The sequence below is a fragment of the Monodon monoceros genome, unplaced genomic scaffold (assembly GCF_005190385.1).
Source record: "Monodon monoceros isolate NGI ecotype Baffin Bay Population unplaced genomic scaffold, NGI_Narwhal_1 Super_Scaffold_2, whole genome shotgun sequence".
NCBI lineage: Eukaryota > Metazoa > Chordata > Mammalia > Artiodactyla > Monodontidae > Monodon > Monodon monoceros.
In genome coordinates this window covers 91878353-91903957 of record NW_021703776.1, presented here as the reverse complement: position 1 = coordinate 91903957, position 25605 = coordinate 91878353, and the positions used below count along the sequence as shown (strand labels likewise).

General features: G+C 36.2%; 1 protein-coding gene across 3 annotated transcripts in view; it reads left to right on the top strand.

Moving 5' to 3' along the window:
* The window catches only part of BRAF (B-Raf proto-oncogene, serine/threonine kinase), a 159476-nt gene that overhangs the window by 43158 nt on the left and 90713 nt on the right, over nt 1-25605 (top strand). For all 3 annotated transcript variants that reach the window (XM_029233176.1, XM_029233178.1, XM_029233177.1), the window contains exon 2: nt 15541-15642. In XM_029233176.1, coding sequence (XP_029089009.1) covers nt 15541-15642 — 102 coding nt within the window. The remainder of the gene's footprint in view (nt 1-15540; nt 15643-25605) is intronic.

Here is a 25605-nt window from a genome sequence, read left to right as displayed (position 1 = left end):
GCACGAACCCGTGTCCCCTGCATCGGCAGGCGGACTCTCAACCACTGCGCCACCAGGGAAGCCCCTACATTGTATTCTTAAAACATTCACATACCACTAAGTGCTCTTCACAAAATATTATGTGTTGTTCCAGGGTTTACAAAAAAAAAAATGCCTAAAACTAGTGAGCATTCGTTTTAACTCTTGGGAGTCTTCTAGGTACCATTCTAGATATATCGGAGACAGGGTAGTTCATTACTTACACTGGATGCCTTGGGGCATGAGAACTTAATTCTCTCATGGAACCCCAGCTGAAAAAGAAAGAAAATATCTTGACTAAGGTGGCTCCTACTTCTCTGACCTCAGTTGAACCCTCTTGAATGTGATTTAATCAGTCTGCCCTGAGCTTACCCAGAATATAGAGTTTTTATATTTTCGCGCAGCCAGCACCTATAAAATACCTGCTTCTTGCCAGTATACTTAAGTGCTAGGAATAAAACAGTGATCAATGTGTTACAGATCTCAACTTTACTGAACTTACAGCCCTAATAGGCCATTATAGCCCCAGTTATTTACTTGTGACAGTGTTTTTCCACAAATCTTTGTGACAGTGATTTTAGAATTGTAGGATGTGGTGCTCAGAAGTGTTTCCCATGGTTTTGGAAAACAGAGAGTGACTTGGGATAGGAGGTTACAATGGAAGAAAATTATGACCTGGGGGTTGTAGCAAAATTAATAGCAGGAAACATGATAAATTGTTAAGATGTGTAAAAATATTGTAACTGAAAGTCCTGAATCTGTGCTGCATCTGTTTCACATGATATAAATCTGCATTTTCATCCAATTTTATTCCTACTCCAAATGCAGTTCTGTTTAATTCAGTTATATGTATGTGACAAAAATTTGATCTGTTATACTGAAGACCCTTTTGAATAGTAGTGGTGAGTAATTGAATTTTTAAAGTTACGTAAATTTAGTGGACAATTTTATGGACAGTTTAAAATGGTTCATTTATGGTGCTGTTTTCTTTTGTGTTTTGTCAGGATCCTTGAAATGTTAGGATTTACTTGCTCTTAACCAACCAAAAGAAATATTTTGATCCTCTTTTTCCATTTCAGATAATTTTAGATTAATTTCCAAGTTTAACTCAAAGTCAGGATATATTCTGTTATTGATTTCTTGAGTACCACTTTCCTATTTTTATTTATTACTGTCTACTGGCCAAAGTAAGTGTGGAACTACGATCAACAAACTCTTAAATCCTCAGCCTCTTTCTTAACCTGAAAGGTTCCAGACACGTGTCTGGCCCTTGATTATAGCCATTCTTCAGCCTTCTCAAGTAAAACTGTTTCTTCACAACTCACAGACTTCAGGACTAAGATATTAGTAAGGAATGACTATAAGAATTAATAATATCCTTGGGGAGGGGGTGGGAGATTGGGATTGACACATATACACTATTGATACTATGTATAAAATAGATAAGTAATGAGAACTTACTGTATAGCACAGGGGACTCTGCATAATGCACTGTGGTGACCTAAATGAGAAGGAAATCCAAAAAAGGGGATGTATGTATATGTATAGCTGATTCATTTTGCTGTACAGTAGAAACTAACACAACAATGTAAAGCAACTATAGCCCAATAAAAATTAATTTTAAAAAAAGAATAATATCCTTGACTCTCTAGTCCGCCTCCCCTTTTATGGGCGGAATAAATATTGATACCAGCTGCCCAGTGTCTCTCTGCCTGCGCTCAGGCAGTTGAATGTACTGCTCTAAGTTTATGCCATGAACCTCAACAGGGCTTCAACAGTGTCTGGCAGTGCTGCCCCTTCTTCACTTTCCCTCTTAAGACTGCATTCTCACTCATTGCAAACCTCTCACAGCCCCCATTCTCATCTGTGGACTTCACCTCAAACTATATTGAGAAATTGGATGCAGCTGTCATCATCTTCGCATCACCATATCTGCAGACCTATCTGCATTGGTCTTCATGTTCTGTCTTCCTTTCTCTTGTTATCAGAGACCTTCCATGACAGTCTAATCTAATTCCTCTTCTTGTGACTCAGGTTCCATCTCTTCTTACTGTCTCTAGGGCTTCCTTCCTGCAGTTAGCTTCTCTTTTCCACATCACGAATTTCTCTCTATTGGATTTTCCCTTCAGCCTACAAACATACTCTGTTATCTGCCAGCCCTGATACATATGCTTCTTGCCTCATCATTACATTGCTTGCATCATGTGTAAATATGATGATCAAAGATGTACAGTTATATAGATTTCATCCTTCCTAGTGTCTTCTATCCACTATTTCTTGTTCCTATCCTTATCCAATAAATTATCTTCATTGAATAGTTTTTCTCCTACCTCAGTGTCTGTTTCTTCTCAACCATTTTTGTGGACTCTATTCTTTACCAATCCTCTAAATATTGGTGGGCTCTAAGGTTGAGCCTTCTTTGCCTACACTCCCTTGGAAATTTGCTTATTAAAATACTGTGACACCCAAATGTATCTCCTGCCTCATATCTCTTCCTGAGTGCTAAAATGCATAGCTAGCTGCCTCCTTGATCATTTAATTATCCTCTCTTGTGGGTGATATAATACTTGATTTCTTCTCCTCGAGATTCCTCACTTGAGTAAATGGCATCACCGTCCACCCTGTTACTTAGTCAAAATCTTGGGGTGAGCCTTGATTCTTATTTCTCTCTCTCACCCTTCTCCCATGTCTAATTTATTAGTGAGTTTCATTTTCCTACCTCTAAAATATATACCAGATTCACCAGTTTTTCTCCATCTCCACTGCTTCCACTTTAGTCCAAGCAATCGTCTCTTGCTTAGCCTACAACCGTAGTCTCACTGGTCTTCTCTGCATCCATTCTTGCCCTTCCTATAATCTCTTCTCCACTAAAGTGATATTTGAGGCACTATATATATATACTGCTTTGGATTTACATTGTCTAGAATTAAAGTCTGACTTCATTGTTTACCAGCTTTGTGGCTTTGAGCAAAATACTTAACAGCTCTGTGCCACAATATTCTCATCTATAAAATGGGATGATAATTGTCAATAATAATAAAATATCAATCAGGTTATGTCACACACACACACCCTTCCACTTTTGAAACTTTGAATTCTCATATCTTAGAATAAAATCAAAGCTACTTACCATGGCTTTCAGGATGCTTCATAACCTGGCCCTTAGCCTAATTGTTCTGACCACTTTTTGTTATCATTCTTGCTATCTTTAACTCTCTACTTTGAAACATGACTTTTTATGGAATATCTTTTTTTTTGGTTGGGGAGCAACTTAGGTTTTTGTTTTGTGTTTGTTTTGTTGTATGTAAAGATAGTGCCAAATTTTTAAAAATCAGTTGATGTTTTTTCACCTGGTGAGTCATTTATCTTTATAAATAGACCTACTGTGTTTTCTAGTTTTGTGGGAGACTGGTAAATTCCTAGAAGTAGAACTGCGAAGTCAAAAGATAGGAGTGTTTTCAGAACTATAAGTCCTGTTGAGGTAAATTTTTGAGACCTTACGTGACCAAAAAGTTTCATTACCCTCATGCTTGATTGGTAGTTTCCTGGAGGGTAAAATTCTAGGTTCAAATCATTTTTATTCAGGGTAATGAAAACATTACTCCATTGTCTTTTCTGTTCAAAGCTTTATTGAGATATAATTCACATATCATAGAATGCACCCATTTAAAGAGTACACTTCAGTAGTTTTTAATATATTCCCAGAGTTGTGCAGTCGTTATCACAATCCATTGTAGAACATTTTTATCACCCCAAAGAGAATCCCCCAGATAGAATTCATTCCCCATTCCCACTAACCCCCAGCTTTAGACAATAAGTTAATCCATTTTCTGTTTCCATTCTCTTTTCATGTTGCTGATGAAAAGTCTGATATCAATTCTAGTTATTCAGTAGGAAACATTTAGGGTTTTCTTCTCAACTTTGAGTTTCTGAAGTTTATTCATGGAAACTAGGATTTATTCAGACATGAGTCTTTTTTACTCATCCAGCTTAGCCCTCACTGAGCGTTTTCAGTCAGAATACTGATGTTTCTCCTTAGGTCAGAATATTTTAAAATTTTTATTTCTTCTATTTTCATCATTTAGAGTTTTTATCAAATGAATTTTGAACTTCCCGGATATGTTCTTAATATCCCAACTATTTACTTGTGTTATGCACCTGTTTTTTCCTTTGTTTTGCTTTGCTTTACTTTCTGGGAAGTTTCTTTAACTTTATATTGCAAATCACTGCCATGGTCTTTACCAATGCTCATTCTGTTATTTACCCCTTCTAAATTTTTTTCCCAATAATAATATTTCCATTTTCTCCTTACCCAGTCATTCTGTTTGTTCATCGTGATCTTCCTCTTTCTTCCTGTTGGATTTTCAGTGTCTTCTTTCTTTTTTAATTGAGATATAATTGACATATAACATTATATTAGTTTCAGGTATACAACATAATGATTTGATATTTGTGTATATTGAGAAATGATCACCACAATAAGTTAGTTAACATCCATTTTCACACAAAGAATTTTTTTTACCCCTTAGGATGAGAACTTTTAAGATCTACTCTCTTAGCCACTTTCAAATATATAGTACAGTACAGTATTATTAACTATAGTCACCATGCTGTACATGTCTTGTGAATCTTGACTGTCTATTCATACTTACGAATAAAAGACTGAGTTAATTACAGTAGAGAACTTTGTAGTTATACAGATCTAGACTTCTTTTCTAAATGGGAAGTCTGATCGTGGGTTTTCCATAAGTCTTTTGTGTTCATTGGTTGGTTTCTTTTAGGGCACAGGGATTGGAGTAGGCAGGTTTAGGGCTGCCCCAGTTACAAAAGTAAAGACAAGTTTAGTGTGGAAGGAGCTAACCAACTCACCAGGTCAATTTATTTATTTCCTTCCTTCTTTCCTTCCTTCCTTCCTTCCTTCCCTTTTCAAGCATATATAAAATTGTAGAGAATAATAGGACCATTCATGTATCCATTACCCAACTGTGTTGAATCATGTCTTTTTTCATATTTCCTTCATATTTTTTAAATATATAAGAAAATTATAGAAACAATAATCAAAGAGATCATATAGATAATCAAAGATTACCTTTGAGTCTATTCCTTGCCCTCTCTCTTTTCAGAGGTAACCATTATCCTGAATTTAGTGTTTATCATACCCATGCATGTTTCTATATTTTTGCTGTGGGTATATATCCATAAACAATGTCGGTTCCATGTTTAAAGCTGTACATACCCTGGAATTTGCTTTTTTCACTCAGTATTGTGTTTTTGAGATGTGTTCATGTTGATATATTTAGCTTCAGTTCTTCATTTTGACTTCTATCTAGTATTCCATTTCACAAATATATTGGAGTTTGCCCTTTTTTTCTCTTAGGGAATATTTGACTTGGTTCCAATATTTTGCTATTATAAACATTATTGCAATGAATATGTCTTGTGCCTATGTTAATATGTAATAGCTAGATGATAGCTTAATGCCCATCTTCAACTTTACTAGATATTGCCAGTTTATTCTCAGACATTTACATCATACCCACGTGTAGAATAGAAGAGCATCTATTGCTGTACATGGTTCGTGCTGAATTTTTTGCCAGTCCCATGGGTGTGAAATGGTTTCTCATTTTAATTTTCATTTCTTTGATTACTAATGAGGTCATTTATTTTATCATGTGTTTATTGGATATTCTGAATTCTCTTTAGTGAACTCTTATTCATAAACCCTTTGCTCTGTTTTCTTTTGGATTATTTGACCTTTTCTAAAGAGATAACCAGTTACCCCAGCATTATTTATTATACAGTTTTGTTCCCCACTAAATTATAATGCCAACACAAACCATATGCCATGTATATAAATACCTGTGCCTACTCAGCCATAAAAAAGAATGAAATAATGCCATTTGCAGCAACATGGATGGACCTAGAGATTATCATACTAAGTGAAGTCAGACAAAGACAAATATCATATGATATCACTTATATGTGGAACTTAAAAAAAATGATACAAATGAACTTATTTACAAAACAGAAATAGACTCACAGACATAGAAAACAAACTTAGAGTTACCGGAGGGGAGGGATAAATTAGGAATTTGAGATTAAGAGATAAATACTGCTATATATAAAACAGATAAACAACAAGGACTTAATGTATAGCACAGGGAACTATATTCAATATCTTGTAATCACCTATAATGGAAAAGAATCTGAAAAAGAATGTGTGTGTGTGTATAAAACTGAATCACTTTGCTGTATACCTGAAACAGTGTAAATCAACGACACTTCAATTAAAAAAAAATCCATGTTAAAAAAAAATCCCTGTGCTTCTGAGTCATTTATTCAGTCCATTTACTCTGTTTTTCTATTCCTACCATACTATTGCTTTATAAATCTTGTCTGGTAACACCTTTCTTACTTTCCTTATTATTAAAAGGCTATCATTTTACAGTGCTTCCATAAGAATTTTAGAGTTTGTCAAATTCCATGGGAAAAAAATCTCTCTTGGGAATTTATTGTACTGCACTGAATTAATTTGGGGAAAATTGAGATTGTTATGGCATTGAGTCCTCACACACACACACACACACACACACACACACAATTTACATATTTGTCAAATGAAGAGGGGGCACACATACACATATCATATAGTGTAAATGTGAAATAAAGTTTAGTGGAGAAAAGTAAGTACCAGAATACACACAATCCCCTGAGCTCTTTTATTTCCACATATTTGTGTTTTTAGGGTAGATATAACTAGAATTAATTTACCATGGAAAGAGCTCCTAGGTAATAATTGGAGCTTTGATGTTGATGAAATAGCCTTATTAGAAAGGGAAAGGATCCTGAGCTCTGTAATTGTCCTCAGCCTCTTCTGGCATTGAGTAAACTCAGGCTGTTGAGTCAGCTTCTTGATAGGCTATAATAAGAGGGGAGGCAATTAGCCTCCAGAGTCATCTGAGTTTGTCTCTTATTAATACTTTTATGCACTTGTATATTATTTTGTTGTTTACGCCACAAAGATCTTGCAGTCTTTTGTTAGATTTATTCCTGAATTCTTTACAGTTTCTGTTGCTGTTGTGAACGGCATCTTTTTTTAATTGGCTCTGGCTGATGCATTGGAACACTATGTAATATTTGTATCCTTGATCTTACATCCGCCAGTCCCAGCCTTGCTGAACTCTTACATTAGTCTTTATAGTTAGTAGTTATTAGCCCTAACCGTTTATAGTCTCTTGGGTTTTTCTATAGATAGCGTGTTTTCTACAAATAAATTTTTATCTCTACCAGTCCAATTCTGAAGTCTCTTTGTATCGTATCTCCATGCCATTAACTGTAACGTCTTGTATATCACAGCAGTGATAACAGGCACCCTTATCTTTTTTTTTTTTTTTTTTTTTTTTGCGGTACTCGGGCCTCTCACTGCTGTGGCCTTTCCCGCTGCGGAGCCCAGGCTCCGGACGCGCAGGCTCAGCAGCCATGGCTCACGGACCCAGCCGCTCTACGGCATGTGGGATCCTCCCGGACCGGGGCACGAACCCGCGTCCCTTGCATCGGCAGGCGGACTCCCAACCACTGCGCCACCAGGGAAGCCCTGGCACCCTTATCTTATTCCTCATCTTTCACTGTGGTATTTTGCTGCAGGTTTCATATACTTTATTAAAAGATCCCTATTTCTAACATTCTAAGATTTTTTAAATAAATGTTGACTTTTTCAAAAATATATTCACATTTTACTCATTTATAATTTTGTTGCATCATGGTAAACGAATATGCTTTGTATGATAGCAATTTTTGTATTTATGAAACCTGCTTTGTGGCTGATATATAGAAGTAAAAGGAAGAGTAACAAAACTCGATCAATTTCGTAGAAGTCAGAAAAGCAAGAAGCAGCAGCATAAGCAGAAAGCACATAATAAGATGATAGAAATGTATCAGCTACAAAAATATAAATGAACTAAATTCTCTGGTTAAAACACAGATGTGTTTAAAACAAAACAAGCTAACAAAAAAAGAAGTCTATCTATAATTCATTTATAGGAGACACACAATGGTTGAAAGTCAAACGGTGAGAAAGGACAATACCAGACAAGTAGTGGTTAAATGCTGGTGTAGGTAGGTTAATATCAGACTTTAAGATAAAAAGCATCGTTGGGAGAAAGAGGACCATTACTTAACATTAAAGGTAAAAGAAATTAAAAGTTTGGGTAAGGGCTTCCCTGGTGGCGCAGTGGTTGAGAGTCCGCCTGCTGATGCAGGGGACACGGTTTCGTGCCCTGGTCCGGGAGGATCCCACATGCCGCGGAGCGGCTGGGCCTGTGAGCCATGGCCACTGAGCCTGCGCATCTGGAGCCTGTGCTCCGCAACGGGAGAGGCCACAACAGTGAGAGGCCCGCGTACCGAAGGAAAAAAAAAAAAAGTTTGGGTAAGAGCTCAAACCTACAGAAAAGTTGAAATAATAGTACCATGAATACTTACATAAATACTATTTACACTACCTAGATTCAACAGTATGTTAACATTTTGCTCAATTTATAGCTCCTAAGGAAAAAAAAGAAATTATTTTACCTGGTCACAATATCATTATGTCTAGGAAGATTGACAGTTTCGTAATCTTATATCTAGTACATGTTCAAATTTGCACAGTTACACCAAGAATATCGTTTATAGCTGTTCTCCATCCCTGAACTAAGATCTTCTCTTTGTGCATGCATTAAATCAGTTGCTGTCTTTTAGTAGTAGTTGTCTTTTAGTCTGAGGTGACCACCCACCATTTTGTTTCCCATGACATAACTTATTAAAGAGACTAGGACAGTTGTCATGGAATGACATGTTTGGGTTTGTCTGATTTCATAGCTTTGATTTTCAAAGGAAGGTAAATATCTTATAGAATGTCGCATATTCCATATTTGTCTGATTATTTCATTGTGATTCTTTTAGCATATTTTTCTTTATTCCTTATATTTCATCTAAACTAGAAGCTAAGTATAAAGGTTTAGATTCTATTTAAATGTTTTGCACGTATACTTCATGGGTGATAAATAATGTATTGTTTATGTTGCATCACATTAAGAGGCACTTGTCAAGTTGTCACTGTTAATGATTCTAAGCCACATCTCTCCTTGTAAAGGTGTATGTTTCCCTTTGTCTTTAATCTGGGGGGAAATACTTCGGCACTATGCTAGTATCCTGTTCATCAATTTTTCACCTAATGGTTTTAGCATCCTGTCCTTTCCTGAATCAATTATTTTATATTAGCTGTCATTGTTTTGTAAAGAGGAGCTTCTTGGGACTTTCCTGGTGGTGCAGTGGTTAAGAATCCGCCTGCCAGTGCAGGGGACACAAGTTTGAGCTCTGGTCCAGGAAGATCCTGCATGCCACAGAGCAACTAAGCCCTTGCACCACAACTACTGAGGCTGCGCTCTAGAGCCCGTGAGCCACAACTACTGAGCCCGCATGCCACAACCACTGAAGCCCGCACATATAGAGCCCATGCTCTGCAACAAGAGAAGCCACTGCAATGAGAAGCCTGCGCACCACAACAAAGAATAGCCCCCACTCGCTGCAACTAGGGAAAAGCCCGCTCACAGCAACGAAGACCCAACACAGCCAAAAATCAATCAGTTAATTAATTTAAAAAAACACACATACGTGCTATTTACTTATTAAAAAAAAAAAGAAGAGCTTCTTATATCAAATGAGAATAACTATGATTTTTCCCCTAAAAGGCAGGGTAAATGCATAATTCTTTTCCATTAATATTTAATTTTCTAAAGATGTCACAGTTACCTAAAGTCTCCCATCAAACACTATTTTTATGGGCTAGTGAATTTTTATTTTTTAAATGTATGCAGTCTATTATAGCTAATTGTAGTCTTTACTCTTTTTGCTGAAAACCTCCCAAATTTGACCAGTAGGGGTCCCTTCAGGCTAGCTCCTGTGTTGTTTTCACATCTGTCCAACACAAGATGTTCCAGAACTCCTCTTCTTGAATAATAAATAGATGGACCTTAAAATCCTTTAGTGCTGGCCATTTCTCCCATTAGTTGTAGTCATTGTTTTAGTTGTTATTTTATATAGTCTATGCTTACTTTATATATACTCTCATGTTTATAGTTTCTAGGTTCCCCATTTGTATTAGTTTCCTGTGGCTGCAATAGCAAATTGCCACAAACTTGGTGGGTTACAACAGTACAAATTTATTCTCTTAGCAAGTCTGAAATAGGTTTCACTAGGCCAAAACTAAGGTGTCAGAAAGGCTGTGCTCTCTCTAGAGCAATTTCCTTGCCTTTTCCAGCTTCTAGCGTTGCATTCCTTGACTCATGGCCCCTTCTTCCAACTTCAAGGCCAGCAGTGTAGCATCTTCAAATCTCTCTGGTAGGTCTCCTATTGCCTGATGCTCTGTAGTAAAATCTCCCTCCAGTTCCATTTTATAAGGACGTGATTACACTTAGGGCCCACCCAGATAATCCAGGATAATCTCTCTAACTCAAGATACTTAATTACATTTGCACAGTTCTTTTTGTCATATAAGGTACCATTTATAGGTTCTGGGTTTCAGGATGTATACATCTTGGGGGATGTTAATTAGCCTGCCATACTGTTCTTTTATATTATTCTGGGTTCAGTTTCCTTTTTCTAGGTTGTTAGCTATTTTCTCTTAGCACCTTGAAGTCAATTCATTATCCTCTGGCCTCTTACTGTTCTTAGGAGTATGACATCAGTCTAATTTATCTTTCTTTTCTTTCTGGTTGACCTTAAGAACTTTTGTGCATTTTCACTTCAACCTGGATGGTTGTGGATTTAGTTTTATCTGTCACGGCCAGGACTCGTTTTGCTACTCTTGAGTATTTTTGATTTCCAACTGTTTCGGAAAATTACAGCCATCTTCTTTTCAAATATCTCTCCCATTTTCTGTTTACCTTTGCATTTACTAATTCTGTTCTTTATGTCTTTCATGTTTTCCTTTCATTTTTTTCTGCCTTTTGGCTAATTTTCTCTGAATCATCTTCTAGTTCTTTAATTCTCTTTTCAAGTCTAATCTATTTACTTATACTGAGATTTTGTTTAATGACTATATGATTCAAAATTCAGTCTTTGTAGTTTCTTCATGCTTCCTTTTTATATGTATGTGTTGTCTTTAAGCTTTGAGATCTTCCAGAGTTATTTCAGTAGGAACTTCCTCTTATATTTTGGTCCACAGTTTATTAGCTTTGATTTTTTTGGTCAAGCTTGATTATATCTGTATTATTTTAGAGGAATTACTCAGAATTTTTTCTGGTGAATGACAGGTGTGCTAGTTTTCTTGCTTTCAGTACCATGATTCTTTTAACAATTTTCTTGGAATTTTAGGAAAAAGTCTCTTTATTATTATTTATTATCTTTGGTAATAATCATTTGTTTTTTGGCATCTATTAGAATAGTCCTGTAATTTCCTCCTTTGACCTAAAGTATTATGTTACTGGATTCCTAATGAATGACTATCCCCACATTAAAAAATACATATATAGTTTTGAATTATGTTTAAGAGTTTGTCTTTCCTCACAGGTTGGATTATTTTGTGGCTTTATTTTTTTGTCTTATCTTTGTCGAGGTTTGACATATAAAATGAATTTGGAAGATATTCTTTTTTACATATATTATCACCTATTAATAATTGATAGTATATTTCCTTAAAGGTTTGATAGAAACCAATAATTTGGATCTGATACCTTCTTATTGGGAGGAGGGGAGTCAGTGGCTATAGTTTTTTCTGCCTTTGCTACCCTTCAATTCCTCCCATAGCAGTTTGTCTGCATTATATTTTAACTTGGCTTTTAAAAAAAAATTCAGTCCTTTTTTGGAGAGTGAATTTTGCCATTTTTAAAGTTGCTAGAAATGATAAGTTGTTTACTAGTATTGCCTGGTTTTAATTGCTGTGTTCTACTGAAGAGATCAAAAAAGGATAGGAAATCTTCTAGTACCTTTCTTGAAGTTTTTTGTTCTTAATTCTTTCATTTCCCTTTTAGGATTGTTGTAACAGTTTTTCTTGTTTTTCCAAGAAGACATTTTAAGGCCAAAGCTCTATGTCTACTGTTAACTTTACAGTATCTTATTCTACTTTTTAATATATCGTCAAAGTATAAATATCATCAAAGTTTTTTTTCTTACTCTTTGGGGAAAATCTGAAAGAAGTTCCTCTCCCAGACTCATCTTTTCTAATTACAGCTAGGGTTCATAGTGATTTTTCTTCATTCTTCGGATATAAAGTTGCTTTTGTTTGGAAGTTAAGAAACCTGCCTTTCAGGCATTTGTGGTCAGGTCCTGCATTTTCTACGTCCAGCAAGAAAATTTAATTCTAATCAGTTCTAATCAGCTCAGTCTCCTCATTTCCCCCATGCTCTTTGCCCTAATTTTTTTTCTTTTCCCTTTCTCCCATTCTGTGGGGGAATGGTTCTTTACCCTAACTGCACATGAATTTTATCTGTGGAGCTTTAAAAAAAAAAAAAGGAATGTACTTAATTTCCTGGACTGGAAAGAATCGCTGAACTAGGATTAATATTTCTCTCTTATGCTATTCTGAAGACAGCTTAAATCTTAGCTCCAGCACTAATTGAATACATGTTATGACAAAGACACACCAAGATAAGTGATGGGGGAATAAAAGATGAATAAAACATGTTTCTGATCTCAAAGTAGCTAATAGACATGAAAAACATAAGCAATTTTAGGATATCAAATTTTGACTATAAAGCAGTTCTGCCTGGGTGGTCAATGAACTCATCATAGAGGGAGTTTGTCATTTTCTGAGATGAAGAGACTGTAAGAAAAACAAGTTTTGAAGGGGCTCTGGGGGACAGATCAAAAGTTGACTTTTGAACATGTTAAGTTTGAGATGCTTATTAATTATCTTAGTAGAGATATTCAGTAAGCAGTTGGACAAAAAGTCTGGAGTTGAGAGGATAGAGTTGGGTTTAAAAATTTGGGTTTCATCAATTCATATTTGGCATATAAAGTCACAAGATTAGGTAAGATCACTTGGGGAGTAAGTGTAGCTAGAGAAAAGAAGATACCTAATACTTGTTGGGGATATGAGAAATTAGCGAAGGAGTCATAAAGGAAAATATTGTAATATCTGACTGTAGAAAAAATTAGAAACTTCTGTCATTTCTTCTCAAACTTTAATAAGGATCACTTTGTTAAAGTTTGGTAGGTCTGAAATGGGGCCTGAGATTCTGCTACTCTAACAAACTTCCAGAAGATTATGCTGCTGGTAGTCTATGGACTGTGCTTTGAGTAGCAAGACTTTCTGTGACTATAGAGACATAAAGTAAAAAGAAGGAAAGACTGCAACGTTTGTAGGAGAATAAGGATTAATACCCAGAATATCCAGAATGAAGGGTATCTATAAATGAACAAGAAAAAAATAGATGGGGAGAAAGGATACAGATAGGGAATTTTCCATAAAGAAATTAAAATGGTCAATAAACATGAAAAATGCTCAACTTTCTAGGAAATACAAATTGAAACAAGATCATCTTTCCCCTTAAGATCAGGAAAAGTTTAAAAATTTGAAAATATCCAGTGTTGGTGGGATTGTGGGGAGGGAAAAGGGTGGACTGATACCCTAGTAGGAGGGTATCTTGGTACCTTTTTCCTTTTGGAAGACCATTTGGCATATTAACTTTTTAAATGTGCATATCCTTCAATCCAGAAATCCTTTGCCTTAGTATCTAAAAGGAAAACTTGTACCTTTGCCCAGAAAGGCATTTCAGAGCTATTCACTGAATTGTTTGAAGTTGAGAAAAATGAAATAATCTAAATGTCCTCTAGTAAGGAATTATTAAATAAACCAAGGGTCCTGAAACCCTTTGCTCACTTATTCTCCCTTGTACATTTTAAAATTGTCTCACATTTTTGGGACTTCTCTGGTGGCTCAGTGGTTAAGAATCCGCCTGCCAATGCAGGGGACATGGGTTCGAGCCCTGGTCTGGGGAGATCCCACATACTGTGGAGCAACTAAGCTGGTGCACCACAACTACTGAGCCTGTGCTCTAGAGCTCACAAGCCACAACTACTGAGTCCACATGCCACAACTACTGAAGCTCACGCACCAGAGCCTGTGCTCTGCAACAAGAGAAGCCACCGCAATGAGAAGTCCGTGCACCGCAATGAAGAGTAGGCCCCGCTCACCACAACTAGAGAAAGCCCATGCGCAGCAACAAAGACCCAATGCAGCCAATAAATAAATAAATAAAAATTTTTTAGAAAATTGTCTCACGTTTTTTCATTATAACTGTAATAGTTTAAAAGACCATGATTTCTAGTATATGTTAAATAGATTTTGGTTACACCTTAAAATTGCAGATTCAAATCATTCAGTTTATAGAGAGTATCTATCATATACCGTATGGTAATTTGCAGAGCAGATTCTCACACCACTCAGATAAATTGAACTCATTTTTCATTAAGGAAAAAAAATCTGACTTCTTATTTATCTTAAAATAAACATGTAATATGTGCCTGTATTATGACTTTGAATTCTCAGCTGGCTGAGACTTCTGAATTCTCAGCTGGCTGGCTGGTTAAATGGATGAGGCTTGGAGCCTTCCCAAGAATGTGTTTCATTAATAAAATAAGGTCTTGCTCTTAATTTTCCCCCCCTTTTCCTTCTTCTTTTGTTTGTTAGGTGCTTTGAAGTTTATACAGCTCAGAACAGTGCACCTTAGTAGGATTTGAGATGGATAAGAACTTTGCCTTTCTTTTACAAAGTGGAGAATTACAATAGTGGTAATTTTAAAAGGAGAGGAAGAAAGGAGAACTAGTTCTAAAGCAGATCGACTAGGAAGAGTACAGATAGACATTGAGGATCTGGAAATTGATTCTCCTAAAATCATCCATGTCGACCTAACCTTAGGTTACCGTTGAAGTTTGAAGACCGTTGAAATAAGCAGTGCCATAACAGTATTTTGAAATGAATGTTAGATCTATCTATACTTAATTCAGCCATTTAAAAGGATGCTTATACAACCCTTGAAATGGAGTAAAATACATGTGTATTGACATGGAAAGAATTCTGAGGCATGTTGTTTGGTGAAAAAAGCAAGTGTTAAAAATATTTTAATATGTAATATTTATATTATATATAGTTGTATATTTTATATATGTATATATTTATGGTTTTTACTTGAGTAAAAAGGAGACATGGAAGAATGTATATCAGACTGTAAACAGCACTTGTTGGCAGGGGGCCCAGCAATGTGGGGAAAGTGAAAAGAGATTTTCATTGCTTGTTCCTGAATACTCATGTATTACTTAAATCTTTTATAGTTGAGAATATATTGTGTTACTAGTGTAGGAAAAAATTTAAAAAGTTTAATAATAAAAGGGAAAAACCACTATACTAAGTGATCTCTAAGGTCTCTAAGCTTTAAATTTCAAGGAACACTGACAGTTACTGCAGTATTTTAATAGAAATGTTAAAATATTTCTAATTCATATTCTAAATGATTTGTATTCAAATTCTTTCAAAATATTTTTTAGGTGTGGAATATCAAACAAATGATTAAATTGACACAGGAGCATATAGAGGCCCTACTGGACAAATTTGGTGGGGAGCATAATCCACCATCAATATATCTGGAGGTAAGCTTTTGAGTATCATATATGTAGTAATTTTGGAAAGAAGAAAATGAACTTATAAAAAAGCATTTGTACTGGTAATATTGGTTATTTTAGGGAGTGGGATTAGAAGTAGATATGGGAAGAGAGAATTAGCTTTGTCTTTATTGTACTTTTTAATCTTGTTTCACTTGTTACAATAAATATGCAGTATTTCCTAATTTAGAAAATATCAAAACTAAAGGAGAAGTTATATATAAGCTTCAAAATATCACCCTGGTTTAAAAAAAAACAAAAACTTAGTGAAAAAAAGAGAGAGAGAAAACAGTCTTTTCTGGAGGTCAGCAAACTAGTTACCATATTAGAAAATGGGGAGAATTTTGTGAAATATCTTTTTCCCAGAACAAATCCCCACAAAATAGGTTTTTGCTTCCTTATGGATAAAGTCTACAGTATTTAAACAGCTCAAAATTGCTTAGCCTTACTGTTTGATAGTGCCTTCAGACTTTTGTATCAAACCTTTAACATAATTGTAAATTTATTGATTAGTCATTGTTCTTAATCCTGTGAGGTAGTAGTTACTGTTATAATCACAGGTAGGCTTTCTTGGCGTTAGTTTCCTATGTAAGTCACTCAGCTTCCACAGCTAGGAAGCTGTTATGGAATCTAGGCAGTCAGGCTCCACAGCCCACACTGCTTACCACTACACTATACTGGCTGTCTCTATAAAAGCTGGCTCCAACTGTAATCACTAGTCACACTGGGAGATAACCCTAAATTACAAATGATCAGGTTACCATTTGCCTTCAAATGCCAGAGATTTTTAGGCATGGATTGACAGACTCCTAAACGAAAATTCTAATTTAGTAATCTAATTACTTTTAAAGGGTAAGTAAATCTTCAGTATTTCAAGAGAAAGTAAGCTTGCATTTCTAAAATAAACTTGGAAGTTTGGAAATAACTGCTAATAAACTGTTCTCTTCTTCATATGGCTTATCACAGAGCACACTGCCAGTTAGTATTGGTGCTAGGACTAGAATTCATACTTCTGAATATAGTTAGCGTCCTTTCTAATATCCCATGCTGTTTTTTTTTTTTTTAACATCTTTATTGGGGTATAATTGATTTGCAATGGTGTGTTAGTTTCTGCTTTATAACAAAGTGAATCAGTTATACATATGTTCCCATATCTCTTCCCTCTTGCGTCTCCCTCCCTCCCACCCTCCCTATCCCACCCCTCCAGGCGGTCACAAAGCACCGAGCCGATATCCCTGTGCCATGCGGCTGCTTCCCACTAGCTATCTACCTTACGTTTGTTAGTGTGTATATGTCCATGACTCTCTCTCGCCCTGTCACAGCTCACCCTTCCCCTCCCCATATCCTCAAGTCCGTTCTCCCGTAGGTCTGTGCCTTTATTCCTGTCTTACCCCTAGGTTCTTCATGACATTTTTTTTTTCTTCTTAAATTCCATATATATGTGTTAGCATACGGTATTTGTCTTTTTATTTCTGACTTACTTCACTCTGTATGACAGACTCTAGGTCTATCCACCTCATTACAAATAGCTCAATTTCGTTTCTTTTTATGGCTGAGTAATATGCCATTGTATATATGTGTCACATCTTCTTTATCCATTCATCCGATGATGGGCACTTAGGTTGTTTCCATCTCCGGGCTATTATAAATAGACATGCTGTCTGTTTTACTTGTATGTGTGAGGAGAACGAGCAAAGGAGTCATAAGGAGGCAAATAGTCCTGGTGAAAATAGTAATTCTTTGTTAATCAGAATTAGACAACTTAACCAGAGTTTTTCTGCCAACCATTTTGTGTCAGGAAACTTTCCCCATCCTCAGATGTAATCCATTTGCATCGATCACCATGTCTCACTGTTGCAGGGATTTACTACCCCTCCACACATATACGCTTCAGGCTTTTTACTATTTGAATTACATCTAACGAGGACGGTATACAGCAGACTATACCTCATAGGTTATATCATTAGCATGTAGATTCTTACTCTCAGGGACTAACACTACACAATTTCTCTGTAGAAGGCAGTATAATATAGTGGTTAAGATGAACCATGGAGTCACACAGACCCTGTGTTTAAATTCTGGCTCTGCCTTAATTTATGCAGACAGGTTACCTAACCTCCTTATACCTCACCTTATTGGTAAGATGGGATTGTATCACACATATGGTAATTTAAAGATTAAATTGAGTTTATAATTATGAAATAGCAACATATTAAGTGCTCCGTAAATCTTTGATTCATTTGTTCAACAGATAATTTTTGAGTGCCTGCTAATATTTGTACTTGTCTAAGCTCAGGGGATATAACAAAAAACAGCCCCGCCCACCCCACCCCCAGCCAGATCTCTGCCTTCAGATAGCTTGTATGTTAATCAGGGGAGTGGGTTACAAAAAATAAACATAGAAATAGTAAAACATTGAACTTACCACCATTTGATATACTGTGAAGAGGAGCCTGGCTGCAGATGACAGTATTCTTCCCTGAGGAAAGTTGACCAGGCCCAGGGAAAAGACTTGTGGGTATTGCTATTTGAAGGCCCTTAAGTGGGTAATCTACTGATTACCCACTGAGACCCACCATTCTCCTTTCTGTCTCTATGAATTTTACTACTCTAGAATGTCACGTAAGTGGAATTCTAACATATTTCCTGTAACTGGCTGATTTCATTTGGCATAATGTCTTCAAGCTTCATCCATGTTGAAGCATGTGTCAAAATTTTCTTCCTATTTAACGCTGAATAATATTCCATTGTATGTATATATCACATTTTATTTATCCATTTATCTATCAATGGCTACCTTCAGTGGTTGGTTGTTTCCACCTTTTGGTTACTGTGAATAATGCTGATTTTACTTCTTTGGGGGATATATACCCAGAGTGGAATTACTGAATCATAAGACAATTCTATATTTAATTTTTTAAGGAATTGCCATTCTCTTTTCCATAAGCAGCTACATTTTGCATTCCCACTAACAATTCTTTATATGCTTGCCAAGACTTATTTTCTGTGTATGTGTGTGTATGTGTGTGTGTGTGTGTGTGTGTGTGTGTGTGTGTTTAATAATAGGCATCCTAATAAGTGTGAAGTGGTATCTCATTGTGGAAATGCAAATCTCCAACTTTGTTCTTCTTTTTCAAAATTGTTTTGGCTATTTGGGATCCCTTGAATTTCCTCATGAATTTCAGAATGGATTTTTCTATTTCTCCAAACACATTGCCATTTTGGTAGGGCTTACACTGAATCTGTAGATTACTTTGGGTAGTATTGACATCAAGAGTCCTTAACTCTTAAATATGAATGGACAGTTAAGAATAACCAGATAGGGACTTCCCTGGTGGCACAGTGGTTAAGAATCCATCTGCCAATGCAGGGGACATGGGTTTGAGCCCTGGTCCAGGAAGATCCCACATGCCACAGAGCAGCCTGTGTGCCACAACGACTGAGCCTGTGCTCTAGAGCCTGCGAGCCACAACTACTGAGCCTGCATGCCTAGAGCCCGTGCTCTGCAATAAAACAAGCCACCTCAGTGAGAAGCCCACACACCGCAACCAAGAGTAGCCCCCGCTCACCTCAACTAGAGAAAGCCAGTGTGCAGCAAGAAGACCCAATGCAGCCAAAAATAAAATAAATAATTAAAATTTAAAAAAAGATTAATAAATAAATAACCAGATATTTAAAGAAAGCTATTAATAGGAAATATAATGGCAGAAATGGTCAAAAGGAACTCAGAAACAGTGCGGAGAACAGAAGAAAATTTGAAAATAACTATAATTAACATCAAAGATAAGAGAAAATATAGTTATCTGTTCTTGTTTCATGGTTGTACTAAAGAAGCAAAAGTAATAGAGAATAAGAGCTCTTGGAAACTAAAATAGTAAATTAAAATGGCATAACAAAATTTAAATATGTGTGTGTGTATCTGCATGTGCATATAAACAGACAAACAAACAAATGCTATAAAGTTAAGGACATCTTCCAGAAAGTAGAAAAAAACAAAGATGGAAAATATTAAAGGAAAGATCAGAAAAATTAGAGAATAAGTCTAGAAGATCTATAAAAATTACAAATGTTTTTAATCTGCAAAAAGCAAATAACAATTTGTCCAAACATGTAGGGGTATTAATTTCCGCTCCCATAACAAGAAACATGAAGGTAAATTATTCAAAGATTGTTCTACAGCTCAAGGTTGTCAGACACTGGGGTAGATTGCTGTAGTCCTTTTGGTTTTTCTGTCATAACTGCAGCACATCTGAGAATCGTACTCTAACACAAGACGTCAAATCAGAAAGAAGGGATCACAGGTGTTCTCTGGTGTACTGAGCCCTTGCAAGGAGGAAAACCTCCCCCCCCCAAATCCCTTACAAGTCTTTACATTTCACCAACCAGAATGGGGTTACATACACCCCTAGACTAGTGCCTGTGCTTACATTTCCTGAAATAAGAGGCTAAAAAGTAAAATTTTCCCAGTGTTCACAATTTGGCTTCAGATTAGTTTGTGCACTGGCAGGTAGAAGTTGTGCTATAGCATTTCGAAAGAAACCCCTTTGGTGTTTTCATAGAGAGATAAATCTTTACCTATCTCTCCATTTCTTCCTTTTAGCAGAACAGAATGAAATCACTTATATCACCATCAGAAATCCTTGTGGCTTTCTTTTTTCTATGTACTAATTTATTTAAAAACGAGTTTTTAAGTTCTAGATTTTCTCCAACTGGCATATGAATAATAATTAACATTCTGTTTATTCCCTTGATGATAACTGCAGTGAAATGAACTATTGTACTCTAAAGAATTTCAGGTTTGTCTTTTCAATCATTGGTTCCAGTCTTTTCTTTTTACCATCATACAGAGGAAGAAAAGATGAGTTTCCCCTAAAAGTCGTTCCCCAGAATTTCTTATTTTTCTCCCAATTCTTCTGTATTTACTCATCCAACAAATTATTTGAATGCCTTCTGTGTGTAAGATATAATGCTAGATGCTTTTCTAGTAGTAGACTCTTCTTTCTAGACCTGATATATTGGATTCCAGAGGTGAAGGGATAAAGTTTCTGGAATAACCCTACATATCTAGTGTTAACACACTGAATCCAAGCTACCCCTGAATTTATATGTATGCTGGAGTCCCCTGCAGACAGACAGATGATGACAATAAAGCTCCTAACATTTATTGAGTGCTTGCTGTGCCAGGAACTGTTCTAAGCATACAGTAGGTCATTTAATCCTCAACCTGCCCTGTGAGTTATATTTAATATTCTCATTTCCATTTTATAGATGAGGAAGCTCAGGCACAGAGGGTTTTAATAATAACATGACGAGAGTTACACAACTAGTAATGGGGTAGCCAAAGTTTGAAGCCAGACATTCTGAATTCAGAACCTGTGTTCTTTTTCTTTTTTTTATGAGTCTTCTATAACTGCTTACATTTTCCCCACGTGTATGTCTTCTTTTTTATCAGAGCCTGTGCTCTTAATTGCTATATCATTATTATGATGCTGACAGCCTTTCTGATATGTAGTCTGTGTAGAACCCAGGATAATGCAGAGATATGTATCAAAACAAATACTGCAATGAAAATAATACTGGGACTCCCATGGTGGTCCAGTGGTTAAGATTCTGTGCTTCTAGTACAGGGGGCACAGGTTCAATCCCTGGCCAGGGAAGTTCTGCATACCACTCAGTGTGCCCGCCCCCCAAAAAAATCTGCAAAGAAAATAATACTGGAAGCTAGGTGCTTCCTTTGGAATGCAGAACAGTTCATTAATTATCACTCTTGAGCAATTTGAAAGATTTCATTGTATCTTGTAAGATTAAGTTAAAAAGAATAAATATAATGAACTCTAATGATAAAAATTTTTTCTTCCACTGCCTTTTCCCATTATGTTTTAATTAAGTACGTCCTGAATTTTCTTCCCATTTTAATTTTTTGTTTATTATTTTTTTAAGTCTTTATTGAATTTGTTACAATATTGCTTCTGTTGTTTATGTTCTGGTTTTTTGGCCATGAGGTATGTGGGATCTTAGCTCCCCGACCAGGGATTGAACCCAAACCCCCTGCATTGGGAGGCGAAGTCTTAACCACTGGACTGCCAGGGAAGTCCCCATCGTCCCATTTTTAATTGGGAAGTAATTCATATACCATAAGATTCACTTTTTTAAAGTGTACAATTGCATAGTTTATAGCATATGCACAGAATTGTACAGTCATCACCACCATCTAATTCCAAAACATTTTCATCACCTCAAAAAGAAACCCTTTACGCATTGGCAGTTGTTCTCTCCAGCCCCTGGCAACCACTGATCTACTTTCTAAATCTATGGATTTGCCTATTTGGACATTTCGTGTAAATGGAATCATACACAATGTGGCCTTTTGTGACAGGCTACTTTCGCCTTAGCAGAATGTTTTCAAAATTCAACCATGTTGTAGCTTGTAGCATTCATTGTAACATTTATTCCTTTTTATGGCTAATATTCTGTCATGTGGATATGTCACATTTTGTTTATCCATTCATAAACTGATGGACGTTTAGGTTGTTTCCACTTTTGGGCTATCATGAATAAAGCTGCTATGAACATTCATGTACAAGTTTTTGTGGTAGGCATATGTTTTCATTTCTTTTAGTTATGTACCTAGGGATGGAATTGCTGTGTCCTTTGGTAACTCTGTGTTTTAACTTTTTGAGGAACTACCAGACTGTTTTCCAAAGTGGCTGCACCATTTTACATTCCCACAAGCAATGTGGGAATGTAAATGTGAGGGTTCCAGTTCCTATACATCATCACCAACATTTGTTATTTTCCATTTATTATTATTATTGCCATCCTAGTAGGTGTGAATTGGCATCTCATTGTGGTATTTTGATTTGTAATTCTTTGGTGACTAATGATATTAAGCATCTTTTTCATGTGCTTATTAGTATTTGTATATCTTGTATACAAGATACAAGATTTGTATTATATACAAATCTTGTATATGTATATATATACATATATATACATATATATATTTGTATATATATACAAATCTTATACAAGATTTGTATCTTGTATATATTGTATATATTGTATATCTTCTTGGGAAAAATGTCTATTCAAATCCTTTGCCCATTTAAAAAACTGGGTTGTCTTTTTATTACTGAGTTGTAGTAGTTCTTTATATATTCTTGGTAGGAAATCCATATCAGATATGATTTGCAAATATTTTCTCCCATTCTGTGGGATGTCTTTTTTTCACTCTTTTGATAGTGTCTTTTGAAGCACAAAAGCTTTAATTTTGATGAAGTCGAGTTTATCTTTTTCTTTGGTTGCTGTGTTTTGGTGTGTCATCTAAGAAACCATTGCCTAATCCAGGGTCATGATGATTTACTTCTATGTTTTCTCTAAGAGTTTTTTAGTTTTAGCTCTTACTTTTAAGTGTATGATACACTTTGAGTTAATTTTGTAATATAATGTTAGGTAGTAGTCCAACTTCATTCTTCTGTATGCAGATACTCAGTTGTACCAGTAACATTGTCAAAAACCAGTTAACCATAAATGTACGGCTTTTTTTCTGGACTCTCAATCTGTTGTGTTTTTTTATATGTGTATCAATATCATGTGTTTTGATTACTGTAGCTTTTAGTAACTTTTGAAATCAGGAAATGTAAATCTCCAAACTCTGTTCTTTTTCAAGATTGTTTTGGTTATTCCAAGTAGTTTATACTTCTGTGTGAATTTTAAGATCAGCTTGTCCATTTCTCCAAAAAAAAGCCAGCTGGGATTTTGATAAGGATCGCATTGAATCTGTAGATCAATTTGAGGAGTATTTTCATCTTAATAATATTGTGTTCTTACATTCTTTTTTAAGTTCAAAAATAAATGAACTATACTTCAGTTTGAAAAAAGAATCCATTAAATGAATGAATGAATAAATAAATAACATGAGCTGTGCCCTCAACTACCTTATAGTTTAGTAGAGTCATGTTGAGAACTCAGCGAAGTAATACAGTAATAACGATAAGAACTAGTACTACTTATTACTACTAATAAAAGTATTTATTGGGTTTTTGCTGTAATAACTTCCTTTGCTAGTATTATTTCACTTAGTGCTCACAAAGTTTTTTCACAAATGATTTTGTAAAAAGCCATATAAAGAAGAGTGTGGTAATACTCCAAAGGAGGTGAAAAGAAAATACCGATTTTGGATTTTTACCAAGCAGACCTTTGAATTAAACTTTGAAAAATAAGTAGGATTTTTTTTTTTTTTGCGGTACGCGGGCCTCTCACTGTTGTGGCCTCTCCCGTTGCGGAGCACAGGTTCCGGACGCGCAGGCTCAGCGGCCATGGCTCACGGGCCCAGCCGCTCCGCGGCATGTGGGATCCTCCCGGAGCGGGGCACGAACCCGTGTCCCCTGCATCGGCAGGCGGACTCTCAACCACTGTGCCACCAGGGAAGCCCAATAAGTAGGATTTTGATGAGAAGGAATGGGGTTTTGGAAAAGCTGCCTCCTGAAGAAAATATCTGGTTTCTGCAGCTTCTTGAAGCACCAGAGGAATTTTGTTGATGCTGGTAATGGTGCTTGAGGTGTATGTTTATGTGGGAGGACTTGCTCGAGTTTGCAGGGTAAGAAAACAGAGAAAAAGAGAAAGTTGGAAGATACGAGAGAAAATGGAGATAATGATGAACCAAGGCCTCCACAGAAGAGGCTCTAAACACCCAGTGTTAATACTAAATTGAGAGCAAAAGAAGGATGGGGAAAGATGGGGAGAATTGATTGGACAAAGAAAGAAGAGGAAGCTTTTATTTGATGGCTTTGATCTTCAGAGTAAATTTGAAGGTAATGCTATTTTCTTGAGTGAATTAAAGGTTGGGGGATGAAGTTAGGATCCAGAGAAGCATAGGAAAGGTGGGAGTAAGTATTGTGAGAAATGTAATACGAATTAAAAATAAGTACAGGGGCTTCCCTGGTGGCGCAGTGGTTGAGAATCTGCTTGCCAGTGCAGAGGACATGGGTTCGAGCCCTGGTCTGGAAAGATCCCACATGCTGCACAGCAGCTAAGCCTGTGCGCCACAACTACTGAGCCTGCGCTCTAGAGCCTGGGAGCCACAACTACTGAGCCCGTGTGCTACAATTACTGAAGCCCGTGTGCCTAGAGCCTGTGCTCCACAACAAGAGAAGCCACTGCAATGAGAAGTCCGCACACAGCAATGAAGAGTAGCCCCCGCTCACCGCAACTAGAGAAAGCCCGCGCATAGCAACGAAGACCCAGTGCAGCCAAAAATAAATAAATATTTCAAAAAATTAAATAAATAAGTACAAATTTTCATATAGTAGTGTGAAAGACTAATTTCCATGAATTGATAATGGAACCAGTTGGCCTTCTTATTTTCTTCAGTAATGTGTGGTAACCTGAGAGAAAGAATGGAGTAATTGAATGATAGAATTTACCCAAAGTTGGTATTTGACAAGCAAGTTGGTAAAAGAATAAGAATTAACCAATCTAAGATGTTACCATTGGCATTGTTGAAATGGTGAGCCACAAAGTATGGGAAGTAAAACAGCAAAGAAATCTGAAAGACATTAAGGGATTAATGTTGACAATGAGCAGATTAGTGTGGTAGTGAGGATGAAATTTAAGACAGTGGGATAAGTGTGTGTACATAGGGGTATGGGAGGTTCCCAGTTGAGATCTTGTCATCATTTGGAACTCTTTGGTTAAGAACTGTTTGTATCTCTGGATCTTGAAGGTAGAGTAGAAACAAATGTGTTTATAGATACAAGGTTTAGAGAACTTCAAGGCAGGAGTGTTGTAAGAGTAATCAGCATCCACAGGGAATGCAGCAAGGATAATGGGATGAAATGAGTCAAACCAGGTTCAAAACAAGGTAGGCAAGTACCTTGGTAGATTGCAGCTATGAGGATGGAGAGAGGTGGAATAAGTAAATGTTTTGTACTTAAGGAAGAGTTATTGATA